This window comes from Thermobia domestica, chromosome 9, assembly GCF_964235325.1.
Source record: "Thermobia domestica chromosome 9, izTheDome1.hap1.1, whole genome shotgun sequence".
Lineage (NCBI taxonomy): Eukaryota > Metazoa > Arthropoda > Insecta > Zygentoma > Lepismatidae > Thermobia > Thermobia domestica.
Window position 1 is genome coordinate 23,696,871 of NC_137462.1, and position 18,988 is coordinate 23,715,858.

The following is an 18,988-nucleotide window of genomic DNA, read 5'->3' on the forward strand; positions in this document are numbered from 1 at the left end:
ATTTGAACTTGGGATCATCAACCCTCCCTTGATCAATGATATCAAACATTGATTTTACGATATGACTAGTGAACCAAATTTGTGCTTTGGAATCATCTAATCTCTTGGTTAACAAACATTTTTCTTCGTTAGCATTTCGCAAACTTTGCGAAGACTAAATGAAATTCATGTCTCAACCAGGGTCACTAGTGGAATCATAAATGGTTCAATATCATTTTAAATTAATAAGCACTGGCAATCTTGATCACATAGAAACAAACACAAGTCTAACAGCGTTGCGTTTTCTTGCTGTTTATGTTTACATTATGGATGTGTTTGTGATATGAAATATTTCTGTTGTGAATATAACAAAGAAGAAGTATTTAAATCTTTGGAATAGTTATTATTAAAATGGAATTATATGAGGTTATTGATTTAATTGGGGAAGGTTCGTTTGGGCGTGTATATAAAGCACGAAATAGAGAGACGAATGAAACAGTGGCTTTGAAATTGATACGTAAGGTAACTTGCAACTTCACATAAATTTAGTTCTTGTTTTACAGGTATTTTAGCTAAACTGCCCCAGATGGCGGCCCTGGATAAGACTCACATGAGCCTCTTTTTCAATATTGTATTACTGATTTTTAATGACCATTCACTTTCGGTTCTAAACTGCCGCAGATGGCGGTCCTGAAAGAAGGAATTGGAGTAGGATGGCGTTGCTATATCTTTAGTGATACGGCTTGGTTGATGCAATTTTGCTGACAAGTGCAAAAAGCACGCAGCAAGTTGTGTTAGGTGGCTGCAGAAAGCTAGTATTGTATCTAATCACCATCAGGGGAGGACGCAGCAAGCGGATAAGTCCACAGGAAGCAGGCGAGTTACCAAAGATGGTTATAGCATAAATCCCGTCTCACACGGATCTGAACTAAGGCCTCACCCCAGGCTACAACTTAACAGGGTTGCTTAACTCAAACTTCCATACAATTTCTTTTATCCTGAGGTGATGTAGGGCTCTCAGACGATCCTTAAAACTAAGTAGGTTTTACCAGCAGAGCCTCTCGTGGTCGCTGCATTAAAACAAGCGAAAAACGTGTTACGCAATTTGTAAATATTGTTTTTTATTTCACGATATGAGTTCATCTGAAGAGGATAAAATAGCCATAGCAGCGATATCTGCTCTGTTGCTGACACAAAATCCGCCCTCCCCTCCCCCTAAAAAAACGAGAGAGAGGAAGAAAGAGTAAAGAGGAGCTGGTGGACCAGGGAGTGAATTCTTCGCCGCAATAATGCACAGGAAAGCACCGTATTTTCAATGGTGAATAATGAACTACTTACAAATCCTCGTTCCTTTAAAAAAAAAGATTATTCGGTTCTATACCCTATTGAAATTAGTAACTCCGAAAATTCAGCAGCAAGATACGAACATGAGGGAGTCCGTATCAGTTGAAAGATGGTCTGTAGATCGTTGGATCTACCAGATTGTAAAACTGAAAATCAAATGGCTTGTCCAAATATGTAAATGAGAGCAGTTATCAGGCGCGGAAAGCTAGAATAAAGAAGAAAGAGCAATTTTCTAGGATAGGTACTGGATGCATCCTCTCAGCTCAGTACCCACAAAAAATGCCCACATAGCCTATAAAGTAAACTTATACCCACCGGGAACCCATTTCATGCATTACATGTGGAATTTTTGTATTGTGCCAGCATTGTAGAACTGTTCCCTAAAATTTCACAAAAGCCACATAACACTGATGACAATTAACTCTCATTGTTTCTGTTTTTGGTGCATCATATCTGAATTTTATGTTTAGAATTGTAGGATCACTAGTCTAAAATTATTACAAGTGCTTTACGACTGATAAAATAAATGAGTTGATATGAAAGATGCCTCTATAGAAACTATTTTCCACCGGCGATGAATTTCTGCACAATTTACAGAAATTGTATTTTGTTTACAAGTGGAAGGCTACTAGTATGAAACCATGACAAATGCTATTGAAACTCGTATCATTGTCAAAACCCACTCGTTTTCACTACTCTCGCTTATGCGGATATCCACATCCGCTGACGCGCCTGTTCCCTTCAGACGCACCACCTCGCTAACTCTCGGGCCCTACAGCTTCACTCTGCTATGACTCTAGATATCTATCGAGTTCGGTTAGATAGCATTCGTGCTTTTTAGTGGCGACCTAGCGCATGTTGTTTTGTGCTTTTTGGGCTGTAGTTTTTATGCATGCATTCCGACGCTGTATTTATACGCAAATCGTAAAAGAATTATAACTTTTCAACAATTTCTTATGATACACCCTTGAATTTTAACTATGCCATGTTGATATTTTCATGTCGCCCAGCACGAATTTAGAAAACAATAAGAAGGTAAGTAGTAAAAGAATTCTAATTTTTGAACAAGTATTTCGAGTGGTGCGCCAAAAGTAAACCTGCACGCTTTTTTAATATGTTACATTTTTTTGGTATACACATTGCACAATAATCACTTTTTTTTTGTAAGATGTAATTACATTTGTTCACAGCTGTAGTGTTCGGGCGGATACCTTTACTGCATACCTCCTCTAAGGTCTTTATTCTTGCATTTTTTAAATAATATAAATCGTGCTACAAACAATCATATTTTTCGTATGACCATTAATACTATTTGTGCTTCTCTTGTCCAGGCAGCATTGTTTTGAAATTACAGCGAGAAATAAAGTTGAATGTCGTTAGGCCCTACTCTTTTCTTATTGGTAGTTGTATGCAAGTCCAGATGAAAATAGAAACTGCTTCTATTTCTTCCAAGTGAGGATCCAAATGACAGCAGAAAATTTCAACCTGAACTAGGGGCAAGTTACTTCTCACACGATCGTTAAGTAAGGTCGTGAATTTTAGATCGTGAATCGCAGCCTTACTTCAGTCCCGTCTGAGAGAGGCTTAAGGAAAGATTTGTGTAGGCATTAGTACTGTATCGCCGGACCACACGAAAATCGGAAAAAATAATGGAATATTGTTTAGTTTCTCCCCCAAATTAGTAGGTTGTGACCGTGGCTCACTTGGTAGTGATTATTGTTCCAAATACAGTGTGGATGTATGGCATAGAAACTAGTGCAGAGAATGCGAAGGAACTTGTGCTAGGTGGTCTCTAAGATCACGAATGCTATCTAACGGAGTCAGGACAGGAGAGCAGCAGTGCAATACCGTGCGTTAGGCAGGAGGTGCATTCGTAGGGAGTAGGCGCGTCAGCGGAGTTGGGTATACTCATAAACGAGGATAGTGGAAAAACACTTATGTCATAAAATGCATATGGCTTGTGTTCACAGCTTATGTGGAGATACTAAATACCATCTAAAAAACTACCAAAATGTACTAAATTAAAGTAGGTTAGATGTTCCTCTGTAGTTTCAATTCGTTTCCATACTTACGACAAACTGTTCGAGTGTTTAGTAAACCATGCCTTTTACACAATTTCAACAACTGCCACCCTTATATTTGTATAACTCAGTAAAACTCAAACACGGTATGTCACAATCTTGTCATTTACGCACCATTTCCACACTGCCTTTCCCACCAGTAAATCATAACAAGTTTATTTCTCCGGCAAATAGCCCCTTCCGCTTAAACATATAGTGATGGTTCCATCAATAACCAACAACAACAACCATTTTCTTGATTTCAACTATTTCCCTCACCTGATTTTCACTTACTCTTCCTCAGTAAATTCTCCAATTCACCCGGTAAATTTCCTAAAATTGGTCCGGCGATACAGTACTTGACCCTTTGTTTACTTCATACTTTCCTGAAAATTATGAATATTTTCGTGGTTTAAAGCAGTGCCATTCTTATTGTTTGCTAAAGAATACCAATTAGAGTGGGTGTTGTAAAGTTTACGCTATAGTTTTAAGCTTAGATTAGATTGATTTCTGTTCTAATAATAAACTTGCTGTTGAATGAGTCCCTACGAAATCAAATCATTGAATGAATTGTAAGTAAAGTTTTGCGCAGTATTTAAGAAGATGCATGAAAGTGAAAGAGCCAAAAAAATAAATAAATAAATAACAAGTAAAAAGAAAAGAAAAAGTAAATTTGAACCAGTTGAGCAAATTTGGTTTATCTGAACCAGTAACAGAACCAAGAATTCGTTCACAGTTCTCAGTATACGAAAGATTTAATTCTGTGTTCGGGAGGCCAAAACTAGATAAAGAACATGATATTTACAGGAGAAACGAGTTGTTCTTACGGAAGGGTAATTAATTTGTGAGGTGAATATAATAGAAATGCAGTGTGTGCAATGAAGGAACACGAAATGTTGCCGGAAGGCAAGGGGGCGAGCAAAAGTAGGTAGAAGCAGAAGCCGTTGCCGAAAGCTAAGGGTTCTGGTGTACTTTTCGCGAACCACATTTTAGATGATTTACAGGTAAAATTCAATACTTTGCTTGAAAAGACATGTTTATAAGGAACAAATTTCTGCAGGCAATACAGTTAAATACAAACTAATACAGATGCATTTTAGGTTTACAAGTGTAAGGTTACTAGTGTAAAATCATTACAAGTGCTTTGCGGCGGATAAAATACGTGAGTGCATATGAAATATGACTCTGGTAGATGCTATTTTTCATCGGTGGTATATTTCTGCACAGTGTGCAGAACCTGTACTGTACTTTATTTTACCGGAGCGTTACCATGAGTATTAAACCATGACAAGTGCTATTGAAACTAGTGTGATTGCAAAAACCCACTTCTTTTCACTACTCTCGTTCGCGTGTATACCCACCATCGTTGACACGTCTGCTCCCTTCACATCTTCATTTTGATGTGTCTTGTGAGACTTTTGCGTATTTTAATTTTCATGATTTATACTGAAAACGATATTGTAAATGCTTTGGTAACTTATGATTGAAATTTACTTATTGATGAATGCTGTAAGATATGTATTTTTAAATGAAAATAGTGGTAACGTTCGATCCTTACGGGAAGTAAGTCTTTTTTTTTTTTTTTTTTATAAATAATTTCAGTAGTTTCTGTTATTTTCATCAGTAGTTTCTTGAATTCCTACGCTAAATGCAAGTTCCTCTCATCTAAGAACTATCTCGTAATAGAAAAACGTCATTACTGATAAACTTGTTAGGAAAATAATAAAAAGTACCGGAAACTTGTGCACTTCTTCAATGAAAATTTTTGTGTAACGATTATCTATTAAACCAGGTAATAACTGCCTGGGAATGAAGACACTGCTAGAAACCAGGATAAACTGTTCAGAATACTCACACTGTATCACAACATCGTCTTGAAAAATATGTCTTGCTGTTCAGATATTGATACTGTGTTTGTGACCGTGGTTAACATGTGCGTGAAACAGTCAACACATTTTTTAAATTACCGTAGATTCACATGTATGTGTAGGAAAAGGAATTATTATTCCCAAAAATTTGACCATAATAAGTTATAACTGCAGTCCTTTTGGAGAGAACCCTGATGTGTTTGTAGAACAAATGGCTAGCTATCACCATTCATGTTTTTTCTAGTTTTTAGCAGTGTCTTCATTCACAGGCAGTTCCTACTCCGTTTAGTAGATAATCGTTACATGAAAATTTTCAGTGAGAAAGTGTAGAAGAGTTTTGTCATTTCGGAGTTGTTTTAGTGTAGAAGACATTGATGAAAAGAGCAGAGACTATTGACATTATTTAAATAAGATTTCCTTTCTGTACGGATATAATGTAAGTACTAATTTTATTTTGAAATTTAGGTACTTTAAGTCGTTGATTTCATTTGAAAAATGGTAAATAATATAAACACAAGGGAATAGAACACGATTGAAAACTGCATCTGAGTGAGATCCCGATGTAATAGGTTTGACACTTACATTGAAATGGATTTTGACAACTAATTATGTACAGTGTGCTCTCGAAATCGGTCCCTTCTAATGGTAAAGATTCTAATCTAATTATTTAGGGTCTTCAAATTGAAACTTTAATTTAGGAGGTTTCAGATACATTTTTCACAATCAAGACCACTGTGTGACGGCTGGAAATATGAAGTTAGCGCCTAGTTTTACTTATTTATTTTTTTACGTTAGCATTCCCGATCAGTTTTACCTGCTAATAGTTCTGATCTTTGTGTGCTTGCTGTGATTGGAAACCAATTATGATAAATTCGTTATAAAATTCGAAGTTTTCAATTTATCTTGAACCTTGATTTAAATACCCCATCATTAGAGAAGTTTGTTCAGTGCAGAACAATGAATACTTGGTATTTTAGTGCACAAACTACAAAACGTTCATCAACATAAAAACACACGTTGATCCTTTATAAAACTTTATTTTCATTGCCTTAAATTGCTGTTATTTTTTTGAGGCACATCAAGGTAAGCGTTTATGTTCTATACCTATTACTATATTTCAAGGACAAAGCATACACTCCTATATGTCGGATTGGATTTCTATTATTTTAACGCCTGGTTTTCTAGGAAAGAGAATCGACCTCTGCCAATACAAAAGGTAAAAGTTTAAAGCTAATTACCGCACTTCCTTAGACGTAGATAATTTGTACTCTGATCATTTCTTTTTCTTTTTCTTAATTATTGAACTGTAATTTCAGAAAGGACGATCTGAGAAGGAGCTGCGGAGTCTGCGTAAGGAATGTGAAATCCAGAGAGATTTACATCACCCAAATATTATTCAAATGCTTGATTCATTTGAAACAAACAGTGAGGTAAACTTATATTATTTTAATCATTAGTTTAAAAGAATTGATATAGATATACAAAGGTTGAAAAAATCCATGACTGGTGCGAGATTCGTACCCGGATCTCCGGCTTATCGTGCCGATACGTTAACTATTATGCTACCCAGTCCGCTTCCTGAAAAACCATACATTCTATTGCTGAACCACTTAGATCACATGGACTGTACCGCAATTCTGAGCGACTGTTATGTAAGTCTCAAATATTGTAACTTTCTCCATTTACATGTCTTGTAATGGTCTACTTGTTTGTCAAATATTTTCTCAAAATTTTGCTTTCAAAAACCCACAATTCCGGTTCTTAGTGACCAGTCGTTAAATCCATAGTGTTAAAAGAAGAAAAGTATGTTCGTAGTGTTACCGTGAACTATATTATGTGGAGTGAAGAATGCAAATATCTAATCAGATGAGTAATCTAAAAAATAAGATTAGGAGTGGCATCGAGATAAAGTGAAATCTATCTTTAGCGGAATCGAGCAGGACTCGCAAAATATTCTGTTAGAATCAGGTTTTCGCTTAATAGAGGTAGACCTTTCCTTTAAAAAATACATGCATATAACGGATATACGGAGAAAATTTAGTGGTGTTCGTACTTCGTTCAATTACAGTACTTGTTTCTTCTACAAATTAATACACACACACACACAAAAGAAAACTTAAAATGAACAATGCACAAGTTTTTATTTTTTCTATTAGTCAAGCAGGGTTTTCTGTATACATTGCTGCTTGACTGTTCAGATTTCCGCATACACTTTAGCCTGAGAAACTACAATAGTAAGTCAGAATCAATTTTGCGTAAGGCATATTGTCCAGACAGATTTAACAGAAGAATGAAGAATTTATCGCAGACAGTGTAATGTGTATGTTTGCCCCTCATAGAATGTCAAAAAATTTTCTAAACGCTGTAGTCTGGAACTCAGAATTTTCCATTAAAGATTTATTTTCTTTTCCTTTGTCTGCATAACACAGTTTCTGTTTAATGAAGGGACTTTTACACGATTTTTGTACTCCAAAATTCATGGGACCGTAAATTATTTGCGTTTAATTAATGGTCCGTTGAAGACAGATTTTACTGTGCATGGAAATATCTGAGATGGAGAACGGTATATATATATATATATATATATATATATATATATATATATATTCGCAAACAGTTGTCAGCATTTTCAAGACCAAAAGAGGAAACTGTCTTTAGGTAGAAATAGGCGTATGGAAGTAAGATCGTCTCGTTACTGACGCTCATATTATATTTTGAACGATCTATAAGAATTGAGAAAAACAAAAGTGAGTGCCTTTGAGTGTATTGATAAAGTTGCTCTTTAAGCGTTTCGCATTACAGTGGATGAAGGTTACAATAATCTTAATCTTAACTATATCTAAAACTACATGAGCTGACATAAATTATTGAGCACTTCCTGTAGGGCTACAATGATTAAATTTGGCATGATTATAGCTTTCCGAGACTAACCGACAGGAAAATTGCCAAAAGTGTATATTTTTAATTCTTACGGGTCTAAAGGGGGAATGAAGAATTTCTCCATGTCATTTAAATTGCCGTTTTTTTTTTTTTCCCTATACTCTTATGCTTTAGTTACGTAGAATTGGAATAAAAACTCGAAATTCGGTATGCTTGTACGTTTTCGTTAGCGTTAACTAAGTAAACAATTAAAAATGAAAATTTCCAACTGTACAGTGGTTTTATGGGAAACTGAAAAATCTTATCCATGTTATTTATATGGGACATCTTCTACACCCCAAAATGTTTAGGCACTTCCGACAGGATTAGAATGATGAAATTTGGCATGATTGTAGCCTTCCGAGACTAACCTACAGGAAAATTTCCAAAAGTGAAGGTAGTTTTTAAGGAGTCTAAAGGGGAGATGAAGAAATTCCCATGTTATTTAAATGGGCGTTTTCTTGGGATACAAAATCTGACTTTTAGATAGTTGAAATAGGGGGGAAAAAAAAATTGCAGAATTGTTGATTTAAGAGTTGCCAGGCCGTAGGCCGAGTAAACGTGAGGGTCAGGGGGCTAAGCCCCCAGCTGTGCCGAATTCAGGAAATGTAATTAAAAAGCAAATGCACAAAATTCACTATTGATGCAAAGGCTGATAACTAAGAGATGGAAGGTCGTAGGCCGAGGAAACGTGGGGGACTGGGGGCTGAGCCCCCAGCTAGCCAAAGGCTAGTCTATATTATAAAATTGAAAGTGACTATGTTTATGACTTAATCTCTTGAACCGCCCGACCGATCTCGATCAAACTTTCGAGATGTTTTCGTTATTATACTTTTACGGTGGAACCTAGGGGAAGGGGAAGGGGGAGATATATGTAAAAAGAATAAAAAACAAAAATGTCCGTCTTTGTGACTTCATCACGCTTTAACCACAGGACCGATCTTTATCAGATTTTCAATATGGATGAAGTTCGGAGCTGGGGTGGTTTTTATCATATCACTTTGACGGTAGACCCTAGGGGCGGGAGAGGGGAGGGGACAAATATATAAAAATAAATAAAACTTAATAACTCTTGAACCACCCAACCGATATCGATCAAATTTTCAACATATATGACATTCGGGCTTGGGATAATTTTTATCATTTAACTTTGACGGTGCAACGTAGGGGAGGGGGAGATATATGTAAAAAAAAAAGAAAAAAATGAAAGTGACTCCCTATGTGACTTCACTCTTGAACCACCTGACCGATCTTGATCATATTTTCAACATAGATGAGGTTCGGGACTGGGATGATATTTATCTATTCACTTTGACGGTAGAATTTAGGGGAGGAGGTAGGAGGGGGAGATATATATAAAAATAAATAAAACTTAATAACTCTTTGAACCACCGGACTGATCTCGATCAAATTTTCAACCTAGATTAAGTTCGAACATGAGATAAATTTTGTTATATCACTTTGACGATGTAACTTAAAGGAGGGGAAAGACACAAATGATCGAAAATGACTGATATTAGTGTCGAATGTATAATTTTTGAGATCGCTGAGATGAACAGTGACACTTCTGATGCTATTTAAATCCAAATTGAGCCCCGCAAAAATTGAGCGAGGAGAGGAGTATATCTATATCTATATCTATCTATCTATCTATATATATATATATATATATAGAATCAAAATTACCAATATCATTGTCGAATTCATACTTTTCGCGGTCGCTGAGATGAACGATGACACTTCCGATGCCGTGGCCCACAACATGGGGAGGAAAGGGGATATATAAAAATCATCGAAAATGACCAATATCAAGGAGCACTTTACTAATAATAAAAAGTGACTGATTAATGAAACATATTACTGTTTTTTCTAAATTTAACCCAGCAATTGATGCTAGTAAAAAAATAAAAATAAGACAATAGTAATTGAATAATGGTAATTTCATATTCGAAAATCAGGTGTAAGTAACTTCAGTGTGAAATCGTAGTTAGGATCATATTTTTCCGAACGTCTTCATAAACACTATGAACAAACATTCGTACTGAAAATATTCAGAGACATCTATTTTTCAGCAAAGACTTTCCTATTTGCTCAAATAATTAATCCTGAATGTTTCTTCTTTCTTACAGATTGTTGTTGTCACCGAGTATGCTGAAAAAGTGTTATATGAAGTCCTTGAAAAAGAAGGTTATTTGCCAGAAAGCACTGTGAAAAGTATAGCATGCGATTTGGTATCAGCTTTGTACTATCTTCATTCGCATAGAGTGCTACACAGGTAAATTATGCAGGGGATATTAAAAATATGATATCTTGCTCATTATATTCGTAGATGTCCTATTTTGAGACAATTTTATATTTTGGATGAAGTGCGAGTATGGTCATTTTATGAAATATGCAGAGTCAATGGCCGATTGTAATAAAAATACATATCTTCAATAGTTCTCAAGGTAGACTATGTTACTTGCCATTTTTCAGTGTAAACGACTGCAACGATTGTGGTTGCTTTTTGTAAATTGAAGCTAACAAAAGGAGCAAAATTGTCATCATTGATATATATTTGTTAATTAAAGGAGAAAACAACCTATTTAAACTTATTATTATACACCAAATCCTCTGTAGGTGCGAATTCAATAATATCACAAAGAGTGTAAATGTTGCCGACCGGACCGCGACTTGAACCCGGGATGTGAGGAGTACCATGACGAGCTACCCAGTCCGCTCTCAGAATAGCCATACAGTTCATAATAATAATAATAAAAAAAATCATAAATGTTATGTAGCTTAACGAAAGTGGGCCATTGGCATGATGGCTCACTGATTGATTGCACACCTCTGATGCAAAGGGTCCCTGGTTCGATCTCAAGTCATGTAAGTTTGTCGTGGGCAACATCGTGTTCGTGGGCTTTCTCGAGGTATTCCCGATTCCTCTTACATTGTCATTCCATCACTTCTTTCATAATCATCCACTTATATTGATTATCCGTCTCCTGTAGTCTGCGGGACATAAACGTCAAACGTAAGACTAAAAATTTCTTTTCGTTTTTAGGTTTGATGAAATAGGTTTGAAATCCACTAAACCTAGTTATTAGTTCTACTAATTATACATCGCCGTGTAGTGTGCGTTCCTGTCACAACGACTTGGCGCGTCCTCATGTTGCAGATCGAAGAGAAGGCCTCTAGATATAGAGGTTAGCTGCGAAGATACTGTATAAGCAGTCGTGGACAGGCGACAAGAGATAGCCCTCCACCTTGGGGGTTTGTCGTGGGGCTAACAACCCCATCCTGTAAAAGAGACACTTTTTCAGAAATATTCACAGAAGTCTCGAATCAGGACTGATAACTTCGTATAATTTCAGTGGAATATAAGAAGGCTGTATAGGCCAGACGTCTTATATTTCGTGTTCCAAATCTCATATTTATTTTACTTTGCTGAAATTGCGCCAAGTTATCAGTCCTGGTCCGAGGCTAAAATCCGCAATGAGTAAGTTATAAAAATACGAGATGGATCTAGTAGGATTTCAGGAAAGAAAGGGAACAGTGAATTCAGGAAATTTTACGTTCTTTTGCGGGAAAGGAAATAAAATTCACCTAGTTTCGTTCACAATCGAATAATATCAGCAATTAAACGGGTTAAATTCGCTAATGATAAAGATTTATTTTTATTACTCTTAAGGGACGGTGGTGTGATGATATTGTTCTAAATCACATACCCCAACAGAAGTTAAGGAGGATTTGACCAATTCCCGCGATATCATATGAAAATTCTATTAGGGGATTTCAATGCGAAGGTAACCTTTCCCCTTATATATGTTCCAAGATATGGGATTTAGCAGCAATCTGAAAAAGTAACATGTAAAGGCTGTTACGTATGTTGTGGTTTTGTTGCATCTGTAGTAGATATCGAAGGTAAAATCACTATAGACTAATAACGAGTCTTGAAGTTCTCTGGGGGGAAAAACGAGTAAATGAATGATATACTGCCTCAAGTGCTGAATCCAAAGTTTTATATATATATTGGATGTGTCCTGTATGCTTATTATATTTCCGTGCTTGATGACAGTTTTGAGTTTGTCTCAATAATCTGAATTAGATTTAGGAAACAACTCTGTCTTAATCCACTCAGTTTAGACAATTGGTGCATTTGTATTCAAGCCAAACTTAAAATACTTACATATTAAATAATAATTTTGATAAATTACAATATATATATATATATATATATATATATATATATATATATATATATATATATATATATATATATATATATATATATAGTGCTTTTACTTAAAATTTGTTTCAGGGATTTAAAACCACAGAACATATTACTACTTTCATCTGGCGTGGCGAAGTTGTGTGATTTTGGTTTTGCTCGCAATATGACCAAAAGTACACATGTTCTCACTTCCATTAAGGGCACTCCTTTGTATATGGCTCCCGAACTTATCGAAGAGGACCCGTACGATCATAATGCTGATCTATGGTAAGTACTTGATGTGTGTAAACACATGGAATTCTTTGTTGCGTTGTAAGTTTACTTTTATTTATTTATTGTATAATTTATTGTAACGGTACCGTTAAGCGCCTAGTATTAATTTGACTTTATGCGCGCCGGGTGTACCTTATAATTAATTTTAACAAAAGAAAAACTTTAAAATTTAATGGAAAATAAATAAAATAACCTTTTCGGTGTATATAATTCACTTATTAGTTATAGCTTGCCTAAAACAAAAGAGAAACAAAGAAACTGCAAATAAACTGAAGGTATATTTTTATAACTACGTATCAGACACCAGGTTCTTGAGTTTTGACGGGTAACCTCTCTCATGGAACTAAATACATTAATAATTAGTTTAAAATTCTAAACAAAATATTCAATTCATAAAAAAATGTATTCTTGTTAATAAACTAACACAAACTATCGTTTGATTAAGTTATGTGTTTATTGTTTATTTATTTCTGAAATAGTCAACAAATAAAGAAATAAATTTTCAAATCTTTGCTCAGCATATTGCATAACGAATTACTTGGAAACTACACACTTGAACAATATGTCATTTCCATTTTTCTGATTTAAATTATAGCTTTACATCAATTAATTGCACAAAAAACATTTTTTTGGAAGTTATATTTAAACACCCTGTATTTACAAGTGAATGGTTAAATTCCAGCAGATTATATATTAATCTATAATGAGTCTTATTCAAAGTATTTTTTTATGTTAGTAAGTAGCCACAGATACAATGAAACAAAGCTGGTATCCTATGATAACTAATATTTCATAATTCCTTTTTTATCTCAATAATGTTAGCAAGTATCGTCGGATGCACTGAAACAAATCTAGTATCTCGTATATGATAGTTAATGATAGTTAATATTTCGTAATTCCATACGAAGGAAAAAAAAAAAAACCTTCTGACATAAAGACTACAATACCGTAAAAGTAACATATTTACGTTCAACCATTTCTTCAATGCCCAACTGTAGCAGAGATGATGATGATGATAATCTAACGACAAAGAATATCATAAGCAGCTCCGCCATCACGTGAACTTCTAGCACATAACTGATGGGGATTCTCTTTTAATACATTTAACCTAACGTATACTTTGAAAACAATAATGAGAATGTTCCTCCATATATTATGAAATAATGCATACTCACAGATGAAATTATGAAGATGAACACATGCATCTCGCCGAGAATAAAAAAAAGAATGGACACTAATCTTCTTTAAGATTGATATTACTGTCTGAATTCAAATATGTATTGATCAATGCTCCTATGGATACTTGACTACTATTCTTTTAGTGGTTATTTTTTTTACAAAATCTTAATTTATTCTACAATTCACATATGTTAGTACTACACAAGAGAAAATATAATAGACATAAAGCGAAATTTTGCTAAAGATATATAAGACCGGTTTTAATTAATTTGTTACTGCTGATTTCCCGAATATTGGAAAACAATACCGCAATATCGTAACTAAGGCAGTTATCGTGACTACTTTCTACATGGAACTGAAAATTTATTCAATTTATAACGTACAAACTTATTATTTTGAATTATGTATCTTGACAAGCATGTTTGATTTTCATTTATGCGAGAAAAGTGCATACTATTCTGATCATTTCACTGTTTTGTGGTCATTGTTGATTAATAGATCGGGACGAAAGGCGGCACGAATTTAATGATGCATTATAAATATCATTAGATCATGAAAACGAACCTTGAGAACAAATTTTTAACTAAGCAACGAGAATACTATAACATCACTTATGCTTCCTCCCATGCACTGCAGAAAAATGTTCTAATGATTTGTTACCTGGATGAACCAAAACTGTTATAATCCAAAACTGAATGTTTCCTTTTTTTACTTAATTTTATTTTCTGGAACATATTTCAAAATTCCAAGCACTGCATTCATCGTCATTATTGCAACGTTTTGTTTTCTAAAAAGGTGTAATAAACACTTTAATCAGAATCCGCTTAGAAACATAATTCGCGATAATTTTACACACCTGATTTGTCACTGGTCATTTTACCAAATGAGAAATTTAATACGGAACGTACCATTGTAATAACGATTTATTTATACAAACAATGAAGTGTAAATTCTCAAAATATTTATTTACAATTTTATAAAGCAACACGCCACTTATATACTGTTTATTCGTCCGCGTTTCCCCTTTTCTAACATTATCAATAACGTCTTCTTTTGTGGACAGAATCTACGAAATGTAAGGCTTGCCACACGGTTTTAGAAAGCACGCTAAAGCACGTACAGAATGAAAATAGCCACGCTTATACTAAAGTTAATTAAACAAATAACAGTAACTTTTTTGAGGAATTATTTTATAAATATTAAAGCATATGGGTATTTCTGAGGTTCCTAAAATTATTTATACAATTGTAAAGTATGCATAGGCACAGATCAAGCAATTGCCCACCGTTATGCAGTAGGTTAATTACACATCGAAAACAAACACAAAAGCAACAAAACAGAATAACAAACTACCAACTCACAACATGTTTGTGCAAGTCTACTTTAATCCCTTCAAATGAAAGGAACTCTATACCTACGATACTAAATCTGAATCCTTCGCCTTAAAATTATGCAACCTTTAATTTATGAGGTCCGTTGCAAAGCAAAGTAGAAATTTAATGTAACGGTAAATTCTTCCGTTACATTATTTATTTATTTATTTTATTATTTTTTTTCGTGAAAATATGTAAGGACTGTCGCAGAAGTAAAGTAACCACTGGAAAATACACGTCAAAACTGCACAGATTTTTCATTAGTATTTTATAGGTAGCTTTTCCACAAAGCGATACCACAGTTGTTGAAATGCCAGAGCAGAGATTCGTTTTATGTGTGTGGAAATGAGCAGTCATGCCACGAATTAGAAAAAGGGGCGTGAAAATTAATTCTGCACAAATAGTGTACACATAAGGAACTTTCAGCGCGAAGTATCACGAAGTCAATGAATATGTCGTACTCGGTTGTCAGAAAAGTGATAGTGAATTTGTGAAGTTTGGAAAACATTATACTATTAAAGATTTAAAATGAAAAGGACGAAAACCGGGAATATCTGCTACAAATTCGGAGGGAAGGGAAAAATTCTGCGGATTTTGACATTGAGAAAGCATTTGTCAGTTCACCATGTAGCCAGAAACGGAGGTAGGCCTGCTACAAAATCAACAGTTCAATGGATAAAGTCGAAATACAGCACTGAAAGCAAAATACTCCCAAATGGAGTACGGAGCAGAAACAATATGCTAAAACGCGAGCCAGAAAGCTTTTGGTCTCCTCGTGACCAATCCATTTCGATGCATTTTAATGAACAGTGAAACATACGTGAAAATGGAACAGAAATATTGCCCGATCAAGTTTTACACAGCAATGAAAGGTGAAGTGCTTAGTGAAGTAAACAAAGCAATGCAGATGAAATCTGATTCCCAAGCTCTAGTATGGCATGTCATTTGTTCTTGTGGTCTGAGAAGTTTGACATTTTACGCGTATGGTACAATTGGAGTTGAAATTTACAAAAATACATGCGGTTAGAAATGGCTGCTGCTCGTGTACCATGAAATTCCTTCGTTATTCTGGCCAAGTTTGGCCCAGGCCCATTCGCGACTTTCACAACTGCACTACTAACCGCAAATAAACTGAATTTCGTGTCGCAGTAACTTATCCTACCAAATGTTCCTGTTTCGACTCATCGAACGCTACTAAATAATTATGAAGCGAATCCACAAGAATAAGAACGGGCCGCCAGTGACCCCCCAGCAGTTCAAACAAATGAAGAACAGTGTAGTTCGTAATGCCAGTGTAACTTCTGTGCGCAACTTAATGAAAGGTATCAGAAGTAAAGTTCGAATCTTCTTTCGTGTCCAATAAGTTTTTTTTTTTTTTTTTCAGTTTTACTATGTCTTTGGATCTAGTGTAGTAGATAAGTATTTAAAGAAATCAGTTTGCAATCAATGCTGTGGGTAAACGCAATTGCAAATGGTTACTATATTTCTGGAATAGTCCTATAAGTTGGTTTAACGGGAGTACAGATGTACGGGTGTCTTTCAAATTCGGCTGAATTTCAAAACATTAAGAATTACAAGAGTCGCATTAGCATGGAATAACGATGTACAAAACGTTCCTTATCCATCAAATTTTGACGACGATGTATAGCTTTCAATGCCAAATCTATTGGCTCTGTTGATGTGTAAATCGTACAATTGGGTTTAGAATCCCAAAATTGCTTATTGACAATCTTTATATGGAGTTACTTCAATAACCATACGATTTTTCTCTTCTAGGTCATTTATTCAAAGGATTTTCTGCATAAACTTTTAAATATCACCTCCCCCCCCCCCTCTCTTCCCAAAAAGAGAAGTTAGAAATGATATGATGCCAAATCTGTAAATCTTGCGGACCAAGAAATTGATCCTCTTCGACCAATCTACCTCTCACCAAAGTCTTAATCCACCTGAATGGCGCAGTAGGGACGGTTAGGTGATGGTGTGCCTTTCCTAGTTTAATTTTTGAATTAGAAGCGTGTGCAACATTTACATACATTTGTTCACCAATTCAGTCACTCTTATTCTGGCTGTAAGTGTGTCACCTCATGAATAAAGAACGCTTCTTAACTTACCTTTGAATGGTCATGTTTTCCAGAATTTTCTGCAGACTGCAACATAGAAATTTATATTCAGGAATCCTCAACTACTAAACGGTCACTGTCTTGTAGCTTACTAACTGCTTCATGTTCATGTCACAATGTTGCCAATTCTGAACACGAGGACTTGTTATTTCATGTTAATGCAATTCTGTCCGGAATGTATGTCACGTTCATATCCGTAGGAGGTTTTGAAAACACCCTATATTTATGCTCAATACGCATTAGTGTATGAAGCAAAACATACATTTTTCTTCAGTGATTCCACTAGAATCTCTTTACTCATTGACAGGGCAACTGCCTCCTATTCTAAAAGTGAAAGAAAATGCATAACTGGACTGAAACTCAAATTCGAGACTACTGGTTATGGTGTCAGTACGTTAATCACTGTGTTACCCAGTCCGCTCCCTGATTAGCCAGATAATTTTCCAGTCGGGAGATCGGTTCTTAGCCTCATAGGTTATTTCACTCAGGAGTTAACTGTGGTGTGGAAAGGTGTGTGGCTAATCAGGAAGTGGACTAGGTAACATACCTGCACGGTAAAACCGAAATCCGAGTTCGATTTATGGTCAAGCCGTGCATTTTTTTTTTATTTTTTTTTCACTTTTTGAGTATCATTGATTGTATTGTACGTATTATATCTTCGATCTCTAAATGCTGAAATTTGTTCAAGTGAAATATTTATTTGATTGAGCATGTCAGTTATAGTAGTTCTTATTTTGTTGATCTTCTAAATTGTAACATACTCCATTTTCACCCTTCAATGTATTTCATATACAATAGAGAAGTTTTCTTTTCTCTCTCTTTCTCTCTCTCTCTCTCTCTCTCTTCTTTATCAAGTTAGGCTTTATAGCCTAAGTGGCTTGTTAGGTGGACCATTTTAATTCATGTAGCTCCACATCGCCTCGCGCTGGTGGCTTAATATCGAAAATGTTCTGCTCAGAGATAATTATTTTGTAATCGGTGCTCGGTAGACCCAAGCTCACTATTCGGCCGGTCAGATGGCATACACACACCTGAGTGATGCGTATTTAGCGTATCGACCGCCCTACTTTGTATTTAAATAATTGTTCATGACTTTCTTACTGCACTGATTCTGTATTCAGTTGACTTCTCACATTCCCTCAAATCGCTTGGTAAACTGAGTTTTTGTTTGTTTGTTTCTTTTTCTTTCTTTTTTTTAAAATCAACATTTAAAGAAACGTTACATTCAGTGGTATAGCCAGAATCGTCAAAGATAAAATTATACACTGTTTTAAAGTAAATTTCCGTAAAAATATAAAAGAAGTTCTCTTTTCATCTGCTCCTTCCACACCGTAAGCCCTGGTTACGCTACTGAACATACAGTGTGTAACAAAAAGGTCGGAACAGTGGAATATCTCGAGAAATACACTTGCAATTCAAAAATCACTAATCTCGAGTTCAATATTTTTAAAAGATATATTCAACTAACATAAAATGAAGTTGCTGTCTTTCCTTAAAGGAGAGGAGAGAGGACAACTTAAAAATTTTAAATGGAATCCCCCTATTTTTATTGCGGATTCTGCGACCGAAAATACGCAGCTTTTACTTGAAGGATTTTTTCGTTATCCTTTAGGTCGTGCTGTAATCGAAAAAAAAATATATATCATCGTACGTCACC

At 35.1% G+C, this 18,988-nt stretch overlaps 1 protein-coding gene across 1 annotated transcript in view; it reads left to right on the forward strand.

Annotated features, from left to right (window-relative positions):
* Nucleotides 1-270: 270 nt before the first annotated feature.
* fu (STKc_STK36 domain-containing protein fused) overlaps nt 271-18,988 on the forward strand; it is a 61,227-nt gene continuing 42,509 nt past the window's right edge. The window contains exons 1-4 of the mRNA XM_081770761.1: nt 271-501; nt 6,568-6,681; nt 10,300-10,445; nt 12,474-12,653. Of these exons, the coding sequence (XP_081626887.1) occupies nt 391-501; nt 6,568-6,681; nt 10,300-10,445; nt 12,474-12,653 (551 nt within the window). The 5' untranslated portion in view covers nt 271-390. The remainder of the gene's footprint in view (nt 502-6,567; nt 6,682-10,299; nt 10,446-12,473; nt 12,654-18,988) is intronic.